The 22,118-nt window shown below is 35.0% G+C and overlaps 1 protein-coding gene across 3 annotated transcripts in view; it reads right to left on the minus strand.

The window, feature by feature from the left end:
• Window positions 1-17,361: 17,361 nt before the first annotated feature.
• Window positions 17,362-22,118, minus strand: part of LOC118262827 (neuroligin-4, X-linked) — a 107,272-nt gene continuing 102,515 nt past the window's right edge. For all 3 annotated transcript variants that reach the window (XM_035574444.2, XM_035574446.2, XM_035574443.2), the window contains exon 12: window positions 17,362-21,945. In XM_035574444.2, coding sequence (XP_035430337.1) covers window positions 21,096-21,945 — 850 coding nt within the window. In that variant the 3' untranslated portion in view covers window positions 17,362-21,095. The remainder of the gene's footprint in view (window positions 21,946-22,118) is intronic.

Below are 22,118 nucleotides of genomic sequence, written 5' to 3' on the forward strand. Positions count from 1 at the left end.
TATGCGCTGGATTGAAATTATTTACGTACACATACAAACTCGATTGGATCAGATCATTTCAAGCCTGAAATTGAATTTTATTCTATGTTACGAATGAAATTTTGGTTTTATTTTATCGAATTCAGATTTTGACTAGAAACCCAAATTGTGACTGTCTGGTATCGGTGTATGAGTTGTTTATATTATGTTTTGGATGTCTTCATAAGAATCGATATTTTTTTGCTTTAATACATGATACGACATCACAGATATTGACATATCTCATTGAAAAGAAAATATTAGTTAGAATTTACGTACGATTATGCAGTGATTAAATTATTACTATTACTATACTTACTAATACTCGATACATAAGAATTTATTAAATGATTCCAAGAAACCTAGTTGGTAATCGAATGACCAAAATCACCCGACCAGTTTATTCAAATTTCTTATTATTAAAATACGTAGATAGTAACCGTGCATGGCCGAGTTGTTAAATAATTCAGGGAAGGGAGTCATTGAAACGTCGTAAAAGGGAATTCAGATGTTGCGTGACCTTTTCAATGATTGCCAATGAATAGGGTTCTCAAACTTTTTCGTATGTGTTGAGTAAGCTTCCCCTTTTTTCCCCGAAAGTTTGCCTTAGCTCGCACAAATAGCCTGTAGACAAAATTCATCAAGATTTTTGTCGAAACCGAGGGAAAGTTGACGAGTGTGTTTACTGGTTCAGTTGCTTGAATATTTACTTTTTATTTAGGAGTTATTTCTGGTTGGTGTCTTGTCTGTGGTGTGTTTTTGAAAGTATTGAACAGAATGAGGCTTACTTTGTGGAAATCTATGCTATAATGCAATACAATAAACCCTTTGACCTTGACTTTAACAATATTTTTTTAGTTTTATTCCACTTGTATTTTATAAGTATAAAATAATATTGAATCATAATTTTTGGAATAGTAAAATATTTTAGTAAATATTTGATAGCTTTGAGTTTTGACGGGTATAACAATTTTTTCAGCCAAATCTATTTAGCCTAAAATAAAAGGTACCTAATCAAACACTGCATCCATAGCCAAAAGTATGAACACCTTCAGTATAATTATAGAATCTATCACGAAGTTACTAAAAAAAAATGTGTTCAGCATGTAACAACCGCCATCTTCAAATCCAGTCCACCCTTATTCCTAAACGCGTAACTGCATAAACTCAGTCCCCTTCCATTTCTAATTAATCTTGACAACGTTGAGAGACATCAAGTCTAGTCTAGGATATATTTTAAAGTGGATCTTTATTGGCCGACTCTAAGGGATGGTCGAGCAACTAATTGAAATCGCGCTGAGCACCTTTCCGCTTCGGTGAACGTGTTACTGTGTGTTCGTATGCCTTAAGTTATAGGAGATTGGAATGTATGGTATGTGTTGCTTGAGGAATATGAGCTTTATTTGTGAATACGCTGAGTTGATTATTATAAGTTAGTTATCCTAAACGGATTGAAATGAATTTTATGTGTATTTTTATAATTATTTTAGTGCGACATAGTAAATTAACTAAAAATCACGGATTAATCTCGAGAAAAGCTCTACTAGTTTTGTGTCATAGAGGGACTCTTCATCATGAGCAGAGTGCGTAGACGCGGCGACGTTACGCAGCCTACTAGTACTGGTACTACTACTAAACCGTGATTTTTTGTAAATGTGCTTTTAGTGTACTAATTTGAATAAATGGTTTTTTGATCATGCTTAAATTATACATCAACAGTCTGTATGTGGCCACTGCTGACCAATAAATTGCTATGATTTTATTGTAACTTTCGTGAGACATACTAAATTATTATTTATCGGCTTACTCGTACTGTTTTGACGAGGAACTCGACTAGTTTCAAGCCATGCTAGAGGCTCATATTCATGAGCAGCATTGCGCGATACACGACGCGGCGATTGTCAGTAGCAGCGCGACAATGAAACTAGTCGAGTTCCTCGTGTACGGGCGCCGATAACATAATAATTAATAGATTGCTATTTAGAAATTATAAGCTCAGGTTTCCTCACGCCGATTTTCTTCACCATATGTCAGTGGTGTCTAAATAATATTAGAAAGTATGTATAACTTGAAAAATATATATTTGTTCTTACCTTTGGTAGGTTGGTAGGAGTGGTCATGCAATTCTGTTATTTTATGTTATTTAGTTCAGTAGACGAATAATAAAAGCCTTTTAGGCAATTTATCGAAACAAAGTTCGTGGAAAATTATTTATCAATTCTCATTTTGTTCCTAGTAATAAAATAAAACAATATTTTGAATTAAATGTTGTGGCAGGTAATTTATTTTAAAATTCATGTTTTCAGAAGTTGGTCCTATTTTTGTAATCATCCGATTTTGTTCAAGGTAAATGCTTAGCGAACACGAATGAACATCGTTTAATTATATTACTTGTTTTTAATTTTACTCCATAGAAAAGTTGTTTGAACTTCAAAGGAATATTTTTGATAAAAGAAAATGTTCTTATATACTGAAATTATGTTAGAAATTAAACCAAATAAACTTCCTTGTTGGTATTGTAGTCTTAAACACGACTATGTTTTCAAACAGAATAGGATTATTTAATTTTGAACATTAATAATTATGTTATGCGTCGTTAGTTACCTGGGTAGTTTCAAGTGCGACTACGGGACAAGAGATCTCGGGTTCGATACCTGAGTGAAACATAAGATTTTTGGTTTTTCGAAAATCTCTCAGTAGTAACACGGAGTCTAGAATTGAGCCTGGTATATGGCAATAAGGTCACCCTCTAAAACATGAGACTTATATTATTATGGTGATTGAAATTATCAACATACATATTATATTTCCATATTTTTCGTTTAAACCACATCGACCCATTAATAAAACAGTATGTTGAGTGAAAAGTTGCAGCAACGCACTATATTATGTAATTGCACTTTCCTAACTGTAATAGTAATTTAGTACTCTCTCACTACGTGTGCATATTAAGTTTTCAACATTACTTAAGGTAAAATTAAATAGTTTCTTCTTCTTGTTCTTATGTCAAGTATATATAAGCGCAATCGGTATGCTAAGGTCTGGTCTTCTACAAAAAACATATTATAAGTATTGATTTTGAGTCTTACACTTAACTATATTATTTTTTGCCTTTTTTGGGTCGATGTTTGGCCGCTATCTCGCCTGATGGTAAGTGATGATGCGACCCCTAATGGAGTACGTCTGCTCATAAGCAACCTATTCACTCGGGCTTTGAAGACACCCAGTTTCTACCCATCAGGAAACACAGACTCCGGCAAAGAGTTCCAGCAGTTCGCACTAGTAGTTCGCACAAGGAAGCTTGAAGCTATATAAGCGCCGTCTTCAAAAATTTCGTCGAAGAAAATCCTATAACACAAAACTGCAACTTAACACATTTACTGTTAATTCCCAAATCCCAATAAACGTGCTTCACTCTCGCTGCAATCTTAGAGGGTCTAATAAATTTTATACTCTTACTTATTTACTACGGCTGAAAGTAAGTGCTTGGAACCTCTCTCTTTTGTTTTTAGCACTCTTTCGTTAATTGGAATCCGTGCTTTTTTGGGTTCCTTTGTAGTTTTATGACTGAACCTGAACGAATGATGAATTTGAAACGAAAGAGAGTTGATGGCCTTAGACTAATTCTAATTAGACGAATTAAATCAAATTGTCAGTCTATTTGATTTTGAAAAAATATGTATGTGACGCCCTACCCATTGGTGGTGGTTTGATATCACTTTCAGACGCATTTTATAGCCTTATTGGACATAAAAAATTAAATTAAAAATTTAAAAAACCCCCGACAGAAAAACTTAATTTCTACTATACCTATAAGGCCGTCTTCACAAAATTTCGTCCAAGAAAATCCTATAACACAAAACTGCAACTTAACACATTTACTGCTAATTCCCAAATCCCAATAAACGTGCTTCACTCTCGCTGCAATCTTAGAGGGTCTAATAAATTTTATACTCTTACTTATTTACTACGGCTGAAAGTAAGTGCTTGGAACCTCTCTCTTTTGTTTTTAGCACTCTTTCGTTAATTGGAATCCGTGCTTTTTTGGGTTCCTTTATAGTTTTGTGACTGAACCTGAATAAAAGTTGAATTTGCAACGAAAGAGAGATGATGGACTTAGACTAATTCTAATATTTTAATATTCTTGGTGGTGGTTTGATATCACTTTCAGACGCGTTTTATAGCCTTATTGGACAAAATACACAAAACGCACAGAAAATATCTCAAAACTGATATTGACGCTTAGTTTAACTGTATATTTTTTATAAATTGCTTTTATTTTGTAGTTATAAGGAACCCATAAAAGACGACTCACGATTGGCTAGTATTTTTTTTTTTCAGAATTTTATTTATATACCTGCGTAGTTTAACCAGGTTTTTAGTTGCAGCAGTAAATGTTTTATAGGTCTGAACGCTATTTAATGAACATTAATTTTTCTCCATTCATTTACTCAGTGAAGCTTTTACGATAAAAATATTGTTAGGATTAAAATCCTTTAAAACATTTATTAGTTTCGCTAAAATTTTCTTAAATCTTTTAGTCAAATTAGTATCTTCAGAATTTTTCCAGCAATTTAGCCCTAAAAGGGACAATGTGAGGTCCAAATGTCCGATATGAAAAATAGTAGCCAGTAGCAAAGCTTAGTGTAATGACAAATGGTGAAAATGCAAATGGATCTTTGGATGATAAAGATTCTGGAATAAAATAAATAATTGTTCTCATCCAAAATATTCCTGGCTACGCATCAATATCGAAACAAACAATACACAATTTCTATTAACATTTCCTCACGTACATGGAACAAGGATCAAGTAATTAAACAACTTGGGGAAGAAACACCAACATTAAGGTCTGACGTAAGCATTTCCGCGATGGTACAAATCATCATCGAATGAAAAAAACTATCCCGTCATTGCTCTGCAGATGAGCAGTTGATACATTTTTCTGTTATCTGACCCAATTCTATAGGAATTAGGTCATAGCGGCGCGGGGGCCAACAATCTATCATTGTATGCATGCTGTTTTCACACGCAAACTATTTTTAGTTCACAAAATAATCCAGGAGGTTTGACCTGGGTTTTGTTAAGAATAGTTAGTGTTGATGGTGAAGTAAGCCATTTGATTAGAAATTATCTACGAGCCTCATATTCATGAGAAGCATTCCGACACACGACGAGGCGACTGTCGCGTTCTTACTCGGAATAATATACTGAATATGAGCCTCAAGCAAGGTTTGAAACTAGTCGAGTTCCTGGTCAAATAGTTATGTAAGTAAGCTGATGACGTAATAATAAAGTCAAAGCAAATATTACAATATGAAAAATAAATGTCTATCTGCCCTTCTAGTGAAGCTATTTGCTCGTTCCAAAGTGTAGATTTGTATGGAGAGGAACGAGCGACAAACTCCATAGGTTACTCTATTTCAATCAGATTCACAATACAATTCTTGATAACATAGTTTCGTTGGTTTCATTAAAAGTATTTAAAAAATCATTGACTCATTTATTTAGCCAAATATACTTGACTCGTAATGCCAAATTAGTTACTAGGTATGACTATTTCAAAGTAACCGATAATTTTAGTTTGTTTGTTTTAATGTAATTTTGTCGAATAAAACAATTATAACTTTCGTGAGACATACTAAATTGATTATCATATTTTTCGCCTTATTAACATAATTGTTTGACGAGGATCTACGACGACTAGTTTCAAGGCAGCATTTCGTGACACAGGACGTACTAATTGCCTCGTCGTAACTAGTTGAGTTCCTTGACAAGGAATTTTGTAAGCCAAAAAACATAATAAAAAATAACAAATTGTCTAAGCTTACAAGTTATGTTTCACATAATTATGTTTTTATTATGACCATCCAATATTCTAGTTCCTATTATAACATTTTAATATAAGAAACATGGAATAAAGTAAACGTTATTACAAACATTATTTTGTTTTAATATAAAAGCTAATTCGTTTTCGTCTTTATGAGTTTGAGCTAACCTAAATATTGTTTGTTTGTTATTACTCAATTAATGAGTAAAAGTACTTAACGATATGGCCAAATTCTTCAAAGTGAGAAAAAAAACAAATTAGGTTTTTGTTTAAATGGACTGGCGAAAGAAACATTTGCTTACTGTATCTAAATTAGGTTTTTAATCTCCTTTAAAAAATAATGACTCCATGTTTGGATTTTCTCTCATCTTGAGAGTACGTGATATTTATACCTATACCGTCTGGTTTAACACGTTGGCCATGCGACGTGTGGCGAGTTCGGTTCTCGTGCGGAGCAACTCTATGTGTGATCCACAAATTGTTGTGTCGAGTCTGAGTGTATGTGAACTTGTATGTTTGTAAACGCACCCACGACACAAGAGAAAATCCTAGAGTGAAGCACCTTTAAAAAAGAAACAAAATAAATAAATAACTCTTGAAAACCCTCGAATGAGAACACAAGAACTAATTTAGTTCCACTGTGTACAAACTAAATTAAATTTAAATAAAACAAAACTTTACACAATTTACAACAAGCAGCCAATCTAGTAAAACATATTCAAGTGTTCAAAGTAATAAATAAACTCGAATTATTGTCTGTCTCGCACACAATGTAATACTTTAGCCGACTGCTTTATTGCCTGTAAAAACTGATTAGGCCCTTCGTAATTTAGATGCAAAGAAAAAAGAAAGTTTTTTTTTCTATTTTCCAAGAAAATCACTTTGTCTAGATTCTGCTTTGGGCTGATGAATGCATGTCATTCTACGAAATCTGATAAGTTCTAGAAAGTATAAATAAGTTATGAAATTCCTATAAAAGTTAGGTTTTTTTGAGTGAGGAAAATCATTCAATGACTTCTCCCGCCTTGTAGAGGCGAGAGGGAGTGTCAGACTCTTACTGACTTAAAATCACCCCGTTCCTTTTCTGCTTTGAGCCGAAACCACAGTAAGCTATTACGGTGACCACAGCTCCAGATCGGGCATCAGCCCTACTGGGCCCATCTGAGAAAAGTATAGGTAACTACTATGGTCGTATGTTAAATCACATTATCATAGAATCATAGGACAGGAGCAATTATGCAATTTGAAACCGTACATTTTTACTCAGACTTCTGTTTTTTTACCATTGTCTGTTGGATCAGAATTTTCTACAAGATGCAAAGCTTTGCTACTGAAAACTAAAGCTTTGCTGGTGTCAAATTATAGGACATGGAGGTTGCAGAAATTGTAAAAAGGAAACTTACAGTATATATTTGATTTTGCCATGATATCTTAGATCTTTAAAAAACACGTGCACACTTTTTCAGACTAATTAGCAATCCATACATAAAAAAGGAATGCCTTCAAATTGTAACATAAGATTAGACTCGTGATTAAATTAGATAAAATCACGAGAATGTAATACTAGACAGTCCAACTTTATTGACAGATCAGGAAGATGACACCAATATTACATCAGAGCAAGCAAAATATCGGGCAAGCCTGTCCGATAATCGATAAATTAATCGAGTGTTCACGCGACTCGATAAAAATAGATAGGCGAGGGACCAACGACTGGCGGCATTTGTAAACTGAATGCTGGCCTATTTGCGTCAGGGGGATTTTTTTACTCTGTGGACTTTTTTCACCAACTGTGTGCTATTCAGATTTTGTTATACCGAGTTTGTTTACTATTCCAATGACTGATGTTTTTATTTTGGAGATTTGTTCTGTATCTACGTTCGTTTGGAGTCGGCGATCTGTGAACACTATGCAGGTTTTAGCAACATTTAATTCTTTGATTGTGCCATTTTTAGGGTTTTGTAGCCAAAATGGCAAAAAACGGAACCCTTATAGATTCCTCATGTCTGTCTGTCTGTCCGTCCGTATGTCACAGCCATTTATTTCCGAAACTGTTGGGCATACATGGTTGAAACTTTGTAGGATGACGTATTTTGGTAACCACTATTCGAATTTTGAATAAAAAAGAATAAATTTAAAAATTAAAGGGGGCACTCCATACGTGGAACTGACTCAAACTTTCAGCTAACATATGGATATGCCTATTCGATATTTCGATATTTTTAAAGGCCTATCTATGGATAGGCCTTTAAAAAATACATTAAGGTTCCTAAAACCACTTTTCGTTAAAATCAATCGTTTGAAAGTTAGACGCTTCCAAAGTGGAAAAATGAGTGATAACTTTTAAAATAAGAGAGTGAGAAAACTTAAAAAAATATATGCTGTAGATTTCAATGAAAACTAACAACGAAAATTGGTTTGAACGAGAGTTAGGCTTTTGGAGCTAAATATCGTATTGCTATCGTACCCTTATTAGACAAGTTAAGTTGTAGAAACTGAAAATGATCTGAAATGGTCCATTATTTGTCTATGTGCAGGAGAGCTATGCTTCGGCACGAATGGGCCGGCTCGACCGGAGTGATACCACGGCCTCACAGAAAATCGACGTGAAATAATGCTTGCGTTGTGTTTCGTTGTGTGAGTGAGGTTACCGGAGGCTCTATTACCCCTTCCCAATCTTCCTAATCCCCGAATCCCCAACAACCCTTAAATTCCTAACTCCCAAAAGGCCAGTTACGCACTTGTAACACCTCTGGTGTTTCGGGAGTCTATGGGCGGCGGCGATTGTTTACCATCAGGTAATTCGCAGGCTTTAGTTGGCGTTTACCGAGTTATATACCATAAAAAAATATCTGAAAATAATCCAGGAGTTGCATTTACAGTATTTTAAATAATCACCTTCCGCTGTTACTGTGTATTATAAGCAAAACAGTGAGAATAAACAAGTAACATTACAATTCAATCTAAAATATATTACACCCTCTATTAATGTGGCATTATACTGACTTGATAATAATTCCACTCTGGCATTTTCTCTATATGGCAAACTGTGGGAGTAGTTGAGTAAATTATATTACTATTCATCGAACATGTTCAAACTTTGTATACACTGAAGAAGAAAAAACTTGTAAAGGCCATTTAAAGGTCACTTAGATGTATATTTCTGTTATGAAATATTATTATTCTTGCTAACCAGGTTACACAAGTTTTGTAGCCAGGGACAAAGTTAGAGAGGAGTTTAAGTTGCTTTGATTATTGTATTCTTCTCATGTCTTTTTTTAAGGGGAAATTTATTCAATGACTGCTCCCACCTCGGGAGAGAGGCGAGAAGGAGTGACAGAGTCTTACTAACTAAAAACACCTCGTTCCCACTCCTTCTATTCCAGCTGGAGCCCATTTAACATTTAACGATATTTTGATTTTCATCAACATAGAAGTGACACCTAGCAGTACAAGTAAGGGGTTAGTTTGGGTACCACTTCACGCTTTATAAAAACGTGTTGCTGAAAATGGATCACCTAAGAGGCACAAAAAATATCTTAGGTGAACCTCTATTTTTTTTATTATCTACAAGTTTATGATGTGCAGTGTTCAGTACTTAACGTTCTTGTGCCTAAAATTTAGAATAAACTTAAGCAGTCAGTTTCATACACTTACCTAATAATTAATGGATACAGGTTACACAAACTCCTTCGAACTATGTAGAGAATGACACGACAACCGTCGAGGGTGATATTGTATGCGGGAAATTTGCATAATAGCGTAAATATAATTAGGTAAGTTTAAGCTACATGAGAGGTGATTATAGTTAATTGATGTATTTAGAAGCATTAAGCAAGTACAAAGAGGAAATGCTATAATATGATGGGTACTGTGACAAAACAAATCGGCCCTGCCCAATAATAATTATAAGTAAAAAGGTGTAGATAAGTTACAAGCGTTCATAAAGTGGCACATTAAAATGTGAACAATTGGCAAAGTTTTTGTAGTGTAGGACTGCTTAATGGAAAATAGAGAGGGCCGTAGTTGGTAATGCCCCGAGCTTCTCGTAAAGTGTCATGCATTATGTTAAAGGGTAATTCAGTTATGACATCTCCTCTTTGTATTTGGGTCATGGTTAGAAATGACAAGGCACTTAATTTTCTTGTATAAGAGATAAGAGTGTCAATGGATAATGATAGTAGATTTTAAGAGGGAACATTAACAGGTGTAAATTAAAAAGACTAATCATTTTAACTAATGGGTGAAAGAACATATTATGTAGGCATCTTCAAATAACTGGAAATATGAGAAGGCATTAACTATAGATAGAGATCAAAAAGTCTAGATGATCAAACAATATCTCTACAGTTTGATCTACTTATCACATTAATCCATACTAGCTTCTGCAAGCGACTTTGTTCGCGTTCACGTCCTAAGTCAGCTCATATCCTGTCTGTACACCAAAGTTCATCAAAATCCGTACTGTAATTTCAGCGTGATTGACCGACAAACATCCAAACAAACTTTCACATTTATAATATACGTGTGATTACAGTAAGAAGACTTACACCCATAAACGTCGTCATCAACATTAATGACCAATAAAACGTTGAACATACAAAAACCGACGTCATTGTTAACACGGCCAATCGAAAGCGCCGCGATACCAAGAATAGCAGTCCAAAAATGGCCTCAATTCGATTACTGGGCCTTTGAGGGGCCCAATTTCATCTGCAGGCCCAAATTTCAGGCGGTGCAATATTCACGGCGCATTTCATCGAGCTGAACGATAACCTAGCTATTCAGTCTCCAATCATAACGAGTCGATATCATCAGCTCCTCTGTGTGAATATTAAGTGACCTGTATTATATTTGGACGCACGGCCGCAGCCCGGTACATTATTATAATATATAGCCATAATATTTGTATTGTTAGACGCCGGTTTTAATGGTCCAGAGGGTATTCTGAGGATGGAAACTTCGGTGTTTGGGTTTACGCAAAATTGTTTTGTATGGTAAAAAATGTGTTGAATTCGCATATATTATAGCAACGTGGGGAGAAAAGTTTAGTGATGAGGAAATACAAATATATACGTGTAGTAGATTTATTTTACCAATATAATATTATAAAATTTAGTTTTAGCAGCCATAATTGGTAAAAACTTTAGGAGTAGATAATACTGTAATACTTCTCACCTTGACTAGTAGAGAATACTATTCTCAATTAAGTTCGCCCTACAGTGTACTCTTATTTGCTACTATCTTACTAATATTATAAATGCGAATGTTTGTATTGTTAGTTTGTTTTACTTTTACTCCTTCACGTCAAAACGGCTGAAGAGATCGACATCAAATTTAGAGCAGGCATAGATTATGGTCTAGAATAACACGTTGACTATTTTTTACCCACAGCAATACGGGCGAGGCCGCTGGAAGAAGCTACATTAATAATTAAATAAATGAAAGGCAACTATTCTGCCGAACTGTCAAATCAAAATCTTATTTTATAAAAGGACACTTTAGAATCACTGACACAGCTAGCAGTGAAACTGAACTACCTAAGCTCCGAATTTCTATTCTAATCAACGTTGACTGACCTAATTACTTACGAGTCCAAACAAAAACAAGTTTTATGCCCCAAAATCCCACAAATTTGGCATCTAAACAATGGGAGTTAGCAAAACGGTCCACATGAACGGTTTTGAAGCGACGCCTCATTTACATACGCCAATCACAGCTTAGCATACAAATCGAATTGGAGCAGGACAGACCGACAAGTTTAGTTTAATTGCTTGTAATCTCGCTCTAAATTATGGACAGGTTTCATCCTAATTCATATATTTCTGCTTGACTAGCGTGGGGTTCTGGGGACGCTAGCCCAATCGCGTAATTGTTTGGGGTAGTAAATTATTACTTGAATTTCGACTCTATTTTAGATCTTTGGATGGTCATCTGACTAATATTACAAATGCGAAAGTTTGTAATGTTTGTTTGTGTGCTTTTTATTTCACATCAACACGGCTGAAGGGATCGAGATGAAATTTGGAACCAGTAGATTATTTACTTAATATCTACCAAAGACTATATAGAGAGATTTATAATCTACGGATAAAAAATTTTTATTTCATGGGAATGTGGGTAAAGCCTCTGGCAGAAGCTTATCATATAAAGTAATTAAGCAAATTATTATTTAATCACAAAAAAGTTCCAAATAAGTATGATACCACTTTCTGTAAATACGTTACTTTAACTATATCATTGTATACTTGGTCACACATAAACACAAAAACCCACGTGACAAACGAGTCCTTAACCCGCCGGTAACGCGCCACAAACATCCCCGTTTGTCAAACGGCCTTCATACATCCACTTTCTTACCTACACTATTTTCCACACGTCGAATTCCTGTCCAAATAGGTTTACTACTAATGAAACGACCCCAGTTTATTTATGTTCGAACAAAGCCAATTTCGTCATCAACTAAAAGCATCGATACTACTCGTGTATAGGCAATAAAAGAAAATTACACAACACATACATTTCGTGACTAGAGACAGTTTGCCGTGCACACAAAAAGAAATGCTTACTACGGTAAAAGATTTAAGATAGACTTTCGTGTTCTCGTTATTAAATACGAATCTTTATGCACGTGTCGCGTCACGCTACAGCTGGCTGGAAATTAAGCTGTTAACTTTATTTTCTTGTTGAAATCAACGTGGATTTACTGGCTTGGTTTCATCTCTCTCCTGTATGGAATACTATACAGAATTATACCATAGAAAAAGTTCTAACTTCTTTTGAATAGATTTTTTCTTTCTACTTCTTTTCCAAGCAAACGGATCACATGAAGATAAATCGGAGTCAAGCTTGGACACCCATAATCTCTGAAGAGTTACATTTCGTTATCGGCTATTGGAGAACGCAGGAGACTTCATTCACTCGTTTACTTTTTCTACCTAAGATGTTTGCTATTGTAATTTGAACTGTATTTATAATAACTGATAATTTCTCTTCCTTCACTCGTACTTTACCAATTATACACACCGCCTTATTGCCACTCAGTCTAGTCGCTCCTTTGTCAAGCTTTTGAAGATTCATCTGCGGATGGATGACTTGCAATCTCTTTCTATTCTTCGGATAACGGTCATCATAAAAATGTCAGGCAGTCCAAGAGTAAAACTTAAGAGCCTAGTGTATTATGAAGGTGACTATTAATATTATAACACTATTATACTCCTTATTCTATAGACAGAAGGTATAAAAATGTGGACCAAACATGTTATTATATCGATATCTCCTTCATAATTTTCCCACCGACCCCTAGTTCCAATACATCTGGAACTATTTGTTACTGATAATTCAATAAAAGGACACAACTCTCATAAAAGTCAATGAGTTCCACCCTTTATAGGGTTTAATGCCAATACTAATAATATATTTACTTACTTCGAATGGAAGAAAAACAGACATTATTGTTTGTGTCCTCCATAAAATAACAATACCATGTTTGTAGTTTGTACTAGAATAATTTAAGGAGAACTTGATAATTGGAACTCATAAAAATGTAAAAGTTAAAATAATAATCTTATAAAAGTAAACGTGCCGAGATTTCAACATTGCCCCGTGATATAAAAAAGTTATTGAAATAACCTAGAGGGTTTCCTACAACGTCTTCTTGGCTCACTACAAAAGAAACAGGAACACGACTGTGGCAATATTCTTACTTAATTTCGTCACAAGGAAAAAGTTTTAATGTTATACAGTTTTTTTGCTAACCGACATCGCGAACTTTTCGACCAATTAGACTTGGTATTCAAATACACCAGAGTTTTCCATTAAGAAAAGACTTCGAGAGGCTTCCGCTTTCTTTGTCGGGAGTTGAAAACACTTTTTATTTTTGGAGCGAGTCTTAAAGTCAACGTACTTGTATTTGCTTAACCATTAAAGGGGTGAAGTCGAAAGCTTTTCGCTTCGAATATTTGCATGTTTTCTGCGGATCCGTTGTGCTGACAAAGAAACATCTCGTGCGAGGGTGTTAGGCTGAATAAATGATGCCCACATCGCCCTCTGATGGCTTCCATTGTTTTCAAGTGAAATGTTTTGAATGTTTGCTTTGGAGGTGAAGGATTTGAAAGGATCTTTATTGTTTTCTCTTTCGTATTGTGTGAAAGAGACAAGGATAGATGGATGTGTGGATACGGGATGATCCCTATAAAGTTTGACAGGGCTATGAGATGGGGTATGATAAAGATGTGAGGAGGGTCTGGAGGTCGACAATGCAGCACATTCCTTAGAGTGTTGCGCCCAGCTTTCTAATAAGACATTAGTGATGACAGGTGCGGTATTAAAGCTCTCAGGTGCGAGAACTCCTTCACGTCGAGAGCACGTTTTACGAGATGTTACGCAAAATTACCGCGAGCTGTCACGTTTGTTGGGGCAATTTTGATTCAAGAAACTGGCTGTATCCTTATTTTTACTTTACTCTATGGAAACGTGTTGCTTGTTATTTTGATTGGAATGTTTAGTAAATTACCTTCGTAGAAAGCAGTATATTTTATTTGTGTAGGCACATTAGCAGCTAACTAACAAACTACCTAGAAGAGTATACAATGCAACTGCGAAACAACAGCTGATACATTTTTTCCAATCTTAAACTGGGGCATACCAAAAAGCAACAACCAAGTATTGGCAAATTACCACGCGAAGTCAGCACAATAACTAGAGTTGACCCGGATAACCGTATGTTAAAACGTCACGCGTATACGCAAACGCTGGAAATTAAAATTTTCCCCTCCCGAGCCAAATCCGGGGCGGTCGGGCGAACTTAATATCCGGGAGGGGAGGGGCGTGGCACAGTTTTACCTTTGAACCACTGTCTCGTGTGAAGCTAAAAATACTGTTTTACATATAAATGTTCGAATAAAATGGGTGTCGCGATTATCATATTAATCAGAGTCGGGTAAATGATCAAAAGAATTAACTTTTCTATATGAAAGCTGGAAGGTAATTGTTTTTGGAAAATTTTCTTCGTTGTGTTAAGTTCAAATAAAAGTACAAGTAACATGTTTCCTGATAGATTTTGTATCAAAATAGTGTATAGCAGAATATTGAAGTACTAGGTATGTTCAACGTTCTCTGTACATTATGTTAAATGTGGGAGAGCCATGTTTCGGCACAAATGGGCCAGTTCGACCGGATTGATACCACGACATCACAGAAAACCGTCGTGAAACAACATTTTGTTGTTGTGTGAGGTTACCGGAAGTCCAATTACCCCCCTTCCTAATCACCGATTCCCCAACAACCCTTAAATTCCTAACCCCCAAAAAGCACTTGTAACGCTTCTGGTGTTTCGTGTGTCCATGGACGGCGACGATTCCTTACCATCAGGTGATCCGTCTGCTCGTTTACTGGCTTATAACATAAAAAACTGAGATTAATTTTATAAGACAAATAGTATTCGGCACTTCTTTGGGGTATTATGTGTTTTGGAAAACCTAACTCAGTACTAAATTTTACCTGCGTCACTTGTTTACCGTTCACAACTCTCCAAGTAACCTAGGTGCCTTTCAGCTTTATAAAACTTATAGTTTTGGTTAAACAGTTAATTTAAAGGGACTTTAGTACACAAAGTATCACAGGATAGCAAACGAAAGTTTCGTTTACCGTCAAATAATTTATACTTTATTTAGATCGCCACCGTTTACCTTTTGACAAAGTTTTACAAGCAAAGTAATACCTAACTTGAATCTAATCTTAATTAAAGGTAAACAGAAAATATCAACTTAACTGCAGAGCGTTGATGAGAAGCAAGTGATATTTATCTTGAGTCGTGTTACTTTAAGTGTTCGTTACAAGTAAAACAATTTTGAAGTTCAAATTTTTCATTTAGATCGGAACGGAGATTGGAAAGGAATTTTCTACCAAGGTATTACTGATGTATGAATATTTCTCAGTAGTAACACGGAGTCTGGATTAGTAACCAGTTTATGGCAATAGGCTCACGCCCTATTACATGGGACTTATAACACTAATGGTGAAAAGTGGGTGTACATTGTATAGCGGCATTACGTGCCGTAATATGACTCTACCTCTGCTTATTCGTACGGGGGCAAAAGGCGTGAAGTATTTGCTGATACTACATAAGACAAAAAACACCTACTATTTCATTCACACAGCACGCAGTGTAGCATGGTACGACAGCAGCGTTCTTTGACAATTTTGTAGCTTCTACACTTCGATTTCCAACTTATTTGCCAAAGAAGGAGATTGTTGCAAACCTTCTTATGTAGAGGAGCCCCATAGATGATAATTGGGTTTCACGGGCAATTACGGATAATGATAAAACTTTTTTTAAAAAGGCAATCGCCTCAATTTTTTTACCCATTCCATTTTTTAAGTCGGGAAATATCCCTAAGACCTTCTCGTAAGTCTGAAAAATACTATACTGAAAACCGCATCAAAATCGGTTCAGCCGCGACATATAAGGTAACATACAGGTCAAACCGAAAAACTCCTTTTATTTAAGTCGTTAAAAAATAAAATGCAGAATATGACTTACTTTTGATCTCTAATTGCACTGACAGAAGCTAAAAACCAAAGAAATTGTTTCTCGTACTTACACCCTAATCTAAATACACGTACCTACTCATAAATATGAACTCAATATTCTTCTAACAACTTCAACATTATTAATTCCAGCCTCAAACGCGAAGTACTTGCGCGTTGCTTACAAATCATAAAACGAAAACAACGCGAGATTTCGTCCGTGAAAGTGGTTTCAATTCAATTAAGTTTTTACCTCCATTTTCATCTACGTTTAACTTTAACGCGTTTTTCTTGAGACGGTGCGCCACTAAATATTTTCCTGTTATATTAAAGAGCTTTGTTATAAGAAGGATTTTGCTCGGAGCTAGCTCGAGTGTCGGGAGCCCCGTACACGTTTAAACCTTAACACTAAAAAAATAAGCGGCCATTTTTACTGTTATTTCACGTTTTGTTACTCCTTCGTGGTGTCTTCTAGAGAACGGGTGACGTTTAATTTTTAAAACTTTACGTAAATGAGTGAGGATTTTTACCTAATTTTTTTTTTGTGTGCTATGAAGTGGGCAATAGTGGGTAGGTAGTAAGGATTAGAAAAAAATTGGATTTCATGTAGAGTTCATGGGATTTTTTGTAGAAATACTAGCAGTGGCGAAGATATTTGTTGATTATTGATTATAATTATTAAAATTATGTATACAGAATGGCCAGACGATATTTTATATATTCTCATTTCTAGTGCTTATCGCACTTTTAGTTACCTCTAGTAACATAGATGCGAAAATGTAGTCAGATTTTTCATTATGCTTTCTGATAACTCACTGTCGATTTCGTACTCTGAGACTTATAACAATTACTTAAACTATTCCTTAGTAATGATTTTGTTCCGAAAACAATTACTAAGGACTGGGTTGAGTAACTAGTAAATTACATTGAGTACCGCGATAAATTGGTAAACTTCATTTTGGATTGAAATGAAACAAAGAAGATATTTTTTTAGATATTATTTTATTAAAATTTTTAGTCTGTATTCCGGTGAGTACTTTATAATGAAGTCTTTGTACAGACTTTATTGATATCTATAAATACACTTACTTCCTTTACCCAACAACGAAATTTGTGCTTTTGCATACAGAAGGACATTTGATATTAATACAAACAAAACATAATTACTGACTCTCGATACTAAATAAAAACGGTTTACAATAACAATAATTAAATTACATTATCAATTTAGTGTATCCATTATTTTTTATTAACAAAAGTAAGGAGGATCAGTCGTGTTTTGAATTTCAACAGAAAGGATGTCATACAACCTGTTATACCGTCTCCTAAATTTATTTACATATTTACAAACACTATTGGTCCATCTATGTTGAAAACTAAAAATAATTCGTTTGCTGAAGAAACATTTGAAACAAAAATAAAGATAATATCGCATCACCTTTCCCCCAGAAAGAATAAGAATATAACTACCGGTAAACTATGGCAACTTTACCAGACCCTTGGCAACTTTACCATACTATAGGTATTCGGTATAAACTCATTTATCTAAAAATCTACCCACTAGAATTCTGTTTTGTAATAGTATTATTTTTTAGACTTTAAAAGGAAATATTTACTATATTTTGCGTAGACGTAAGACTGCTATTATGCCAGTAATGGCCGTTACAGTGTAGTGCGTGAAAATGTGCTAAAAGTTAGTAGTTCCTAAATTGTGCTCACAGAGCCTAAATTATTTGTCACAGGTGAGTGAAATTTTGATCTTGTATGTATAATATAGTTGGGATTACTGTTGTAATGTCAGCAATTGCTTTTTCTTTAATTTATTGATAAATAATCGCTTCGGTAATGTTGACACAGGTTAGGTAAAGTTGCCACGACCTGCTTTGTGGCAACTTTGCCTATAGTTAGGGTTGGCAATAAATGTTTTTTTCTTGTTTGTGTGTATGTAACCATTTTCGAATACCTAAATTTCCCAGCATAATAGTGAACATCCTGGATAATAAGTTATAATGTATTTAATAATACCTTTTGTTTTAGAGCCAAAATGGCTCACATGAAACAAAACCGCAGAAAACTCGGAGCTAGACAATATAAAAAGTATACGAAAGTAATGTTAAAATTAGCTATGGAGATAGTGAAGTCAAAAAATTAAAAAGTCAAAAGATTAAACATTATTTTGTAGCCTTTTTTTACAATTTTAAACATAAATACTTAAAATTTTAGAACTTAATTTAGTTTAAAAGGGAACAATATTTTTGTCAGATATTTATGCTTTTTTTTACTTTAGGTTTAAGGTTTTTAATTTTTTTTTAAATATACATGTCATAAAAAAATTTCTCATTTTTTGACAACCCCGAGCGTAACAAATTATTTGTATGTAAATTACGATGAAACCCGTGGCAACTATACCTACTGTCTGTGTAGCCGTTATCTTTATAGATTTCCTCATATTGTTTGCATTATAATACGAAGAGGTCCTAGATGAAGCCCTCTGTACCTCAACAACTCTTTAATATGCAATACACGATGAATACGGCGCGTTGGTAAAGTTGCCAAAAAGGAGAATGCTCACGAAGTATGGGAAAAAAACCCAGGCCCGGCGCAAACGATTTGTATCTCAGTTTATCAGTATAAATGTGTAATAAAATCCCGTATAGGTACCATCGTCGAAAACGATGGCTAAATGTAGGAAATTGCTATTTGTTTTTTGTCAGGGACTATATTTAAATCGATCAGCAGTGGACGTATTTCGGCTGGTATGATGATGATATTTAAAGGATATTACGAGTAGAAAGTATTAAAACAAATGTATACATTATCAAAACATCATGTATCAGATTATTCAAAGTTCAATCATTTTAGTTCTACATCTTATATTACGTTTTGTAGTGAAAGTGCGGGATTTGCAAAACCATCTTGGTGCCTTGCCCACCCAAGGTAGTATATGATGGACATCACATGGGCACAACAACCGAGCGTCCTTTTCCCATGTATGCATGAACAATAATATTCGCCAATTGCATTTCTGCCACTACCTCTACTATATAAAACGTCTTATATCACGCTGTATTGATGAGGGGGTGATCTGTAATTGATGCTCACGGCGTATACGAAGCGTATTAACTCAATAAAACAAAAGATATTACTAGTTTCATAAATCAAAACAATTATAAAAATTAATCCATGCTAAAAAATAAATATCAATTTCCAACATTTAGCCATCGTTTTCGATGATGGTACCTATATAGCATTTCATTACTCATTTATACTGATAAACTGAGATACGTATAGTTTGCGCCGGGCCTGGGTTTTTTTGAGCATTCTCCTTTGGTATCTTTACCCATGTTGTTTTTTCTTTACTACGGCTAAAGTAAGCGTTTGTATATAATGACGATTACAGTAAAGTGAGCCAGATAGACTACAATTCTAAATATATAGTTTTGGTTTCTATGCGTCTTATGGTTAAAAATATATTTCGATTTTTGTTCCAAAATATGGTAAAGTTGCCATGTTTTACGGTATTTAAATAATTAGAAATGCGAAAGCAAAAAGAAATCCAATGTTCGTGCCTTACTTCAACAAGTAAAACAGTAAAGTAAATTATGAAACTCAAATAGTCGTAAACAAAGAAGATCTCAGATAACGACCACCTGTTTCTTCAGCAAAACTTTTTTTTTCTATCAAAAACTAAAATCGCTTAAAAACTGACTTTTTCGAAGAACCATTATTGCTTCTAACTTCGACAAAACGGTCGGCGAAGATTAAACTGGTATCCCTTTATTCTTCAAGTATCTAGTTTTTAAATTCAATATTAAATCCAAATTCGATCGGCTGTTACAATTTTATAAAATATCACAAGAAAATTGCCAAAATTTCATTACTTGAGATGTTCAAAGGAAAATTATATTTGGAATCAAAGGACCTCCGAAAGGGTCTTCTGTTCTCTTAGATTTGTCCGCTTGAACTATTAATAAAATACACTGACTCGCATTTAATGCCGGCGCCGACGCTCCGACAGAATCGAAATACATTTTTCAATCGTAGAGCTTTAGACAATCATCTTAGTATTGTGTTTAGTCATCTTAATAGCAAGTATTAACGCAAATAGCTGCACTTAAATACAATAAAATGCTGTCTCAAATGGTTGGAAAATAAGCTTATTACAACGTCAGATATTCTAGAACATAAATCTCTTGACAGTAACGTCTGAGCAACAATGTCCATTCTTTTAAAAAGAAACTTTCTTTGCATTCATACAATTGCAACAGCCGAGCGAGAACAACGACGATTAATCTTTATTACTTTACTTTAAGTTCATTATTTTTGAGATTATCATAATTGTAATTAGGATGGATATGCGGCTGAGCTGCGAACTATGTACAATTATTTCGCTATTTACAAACATTTTATACATACATCGATAAATCGTCCAATAACACTCTATATTACACTCCAACGTCTTAGATATGATAATCACGAACGTCACTTATTCAAATATCTCACATTCGAGTTTTTGAAGAAAATCACTGATTCAGTTCACATTGTCCTTGGAATAAAAGTCTTTAATATTTTATAACCTTCTGGATTCAAGTGGCACAGTAAATGTCTATATATAATCTGTAACACACCTGAGAAGGTCCGGCTCAAGTCACACGATCTCGTCATGATGAACTACGTCGCTGCAACTGCCGGCTCGTTGCAGTCATGCTCGCTGACGTCACACACGCAACTCCTCCATCGTCACGTTCGACTTCGCGTTCAGTTGCGTGTTCTTTTTCGTCAGAGTGCTCGTGTTGATCATCTGCATCTGATGTGCTGATAGCAAGGGCTGGTTCTCTTGGAGCTGCCCGCTTGCTAGAGTATTTATATTACTCTTCCCAAGTTTTGGCGGAGGAGGCGCCCGAGGCAAAGTCGCCATACCAGCGACGTTATTGCTTGGAAGATCTGCGAATTCAGGGGGTGGTAATTGGTGATGAGAATGATGATGATGGCTTAAAATTGTAGCAGGGTCATTCTTCAGACTTGTCTGGTAAGTCAATGCCCCCTCTAAGTCACCACAAATGTTGTTCGGCATCTGGCCATTCTCCACTCGTTTTTTTAAATGAGCTCCATTTGTGTGACCATCTTGTCCATTCATTCTAGTCTTGTCTCGTTGGTAGTAGACACCCGCAAATATTAGAACATTCAAAATTAGCAAAGAACATCCAATTGCTATAGTTACACTAAGAGCAGTAGAATATGCGGCGAAGCCATCTTCTGGTGGAGTCGCGGTAGTTGCGTCAGTTTTATGAACTTCAGTGGCGGCAGTGCTTTGTGTAGGAGTATTGACTCCAATGATATTGAAATTCAAGGGAGACGTAATATTCAGGATTCCTAACACCGGTATCTTAGTCGCCAAACCAGTATCTGTGATAACCATATCGGTAGTCTTTTTGAATGGTGGACTAAATGTCTTGAGCGTAGGTTGAAGTGCAGCATCTTCATGCTCAAGCTGATGATGTGATGGAGGCACATCTTCACCTCCAGGACGGTGCAGGTCTGGTACTAAGTTCAACCAGAATGATAACCTGTTAACAAAATAATTTCTTACAACATTATGGAAAACCCATAATCGCAAAACGATGTTGTTTAATAATTTAGCACATCAATTACATTAGGTTCACGACAAGATTTTATAAAAGGAAAAAGCTTGAATAAATTTTAGTAATATCGTATTCTCAAAGAAATTGAAATACGATTC

The sequence above is a fragment of the Spodoptera frugiperda genome, chromosome 12, assembly GCF_023101765.2.
Source record: "Spodoptera frugiperda isolate SF20-4 chromosome 12, AGI-APGP_CSIRO_Sfru_2.0, whole genome shotgun sequence".
Lineage (NCBI taxonomy): Eukaryota > Metazoa > Arthropoda > Insecta > Lepidoptera > Noctuidae > Spodoptera > Spodoptera frugiperda.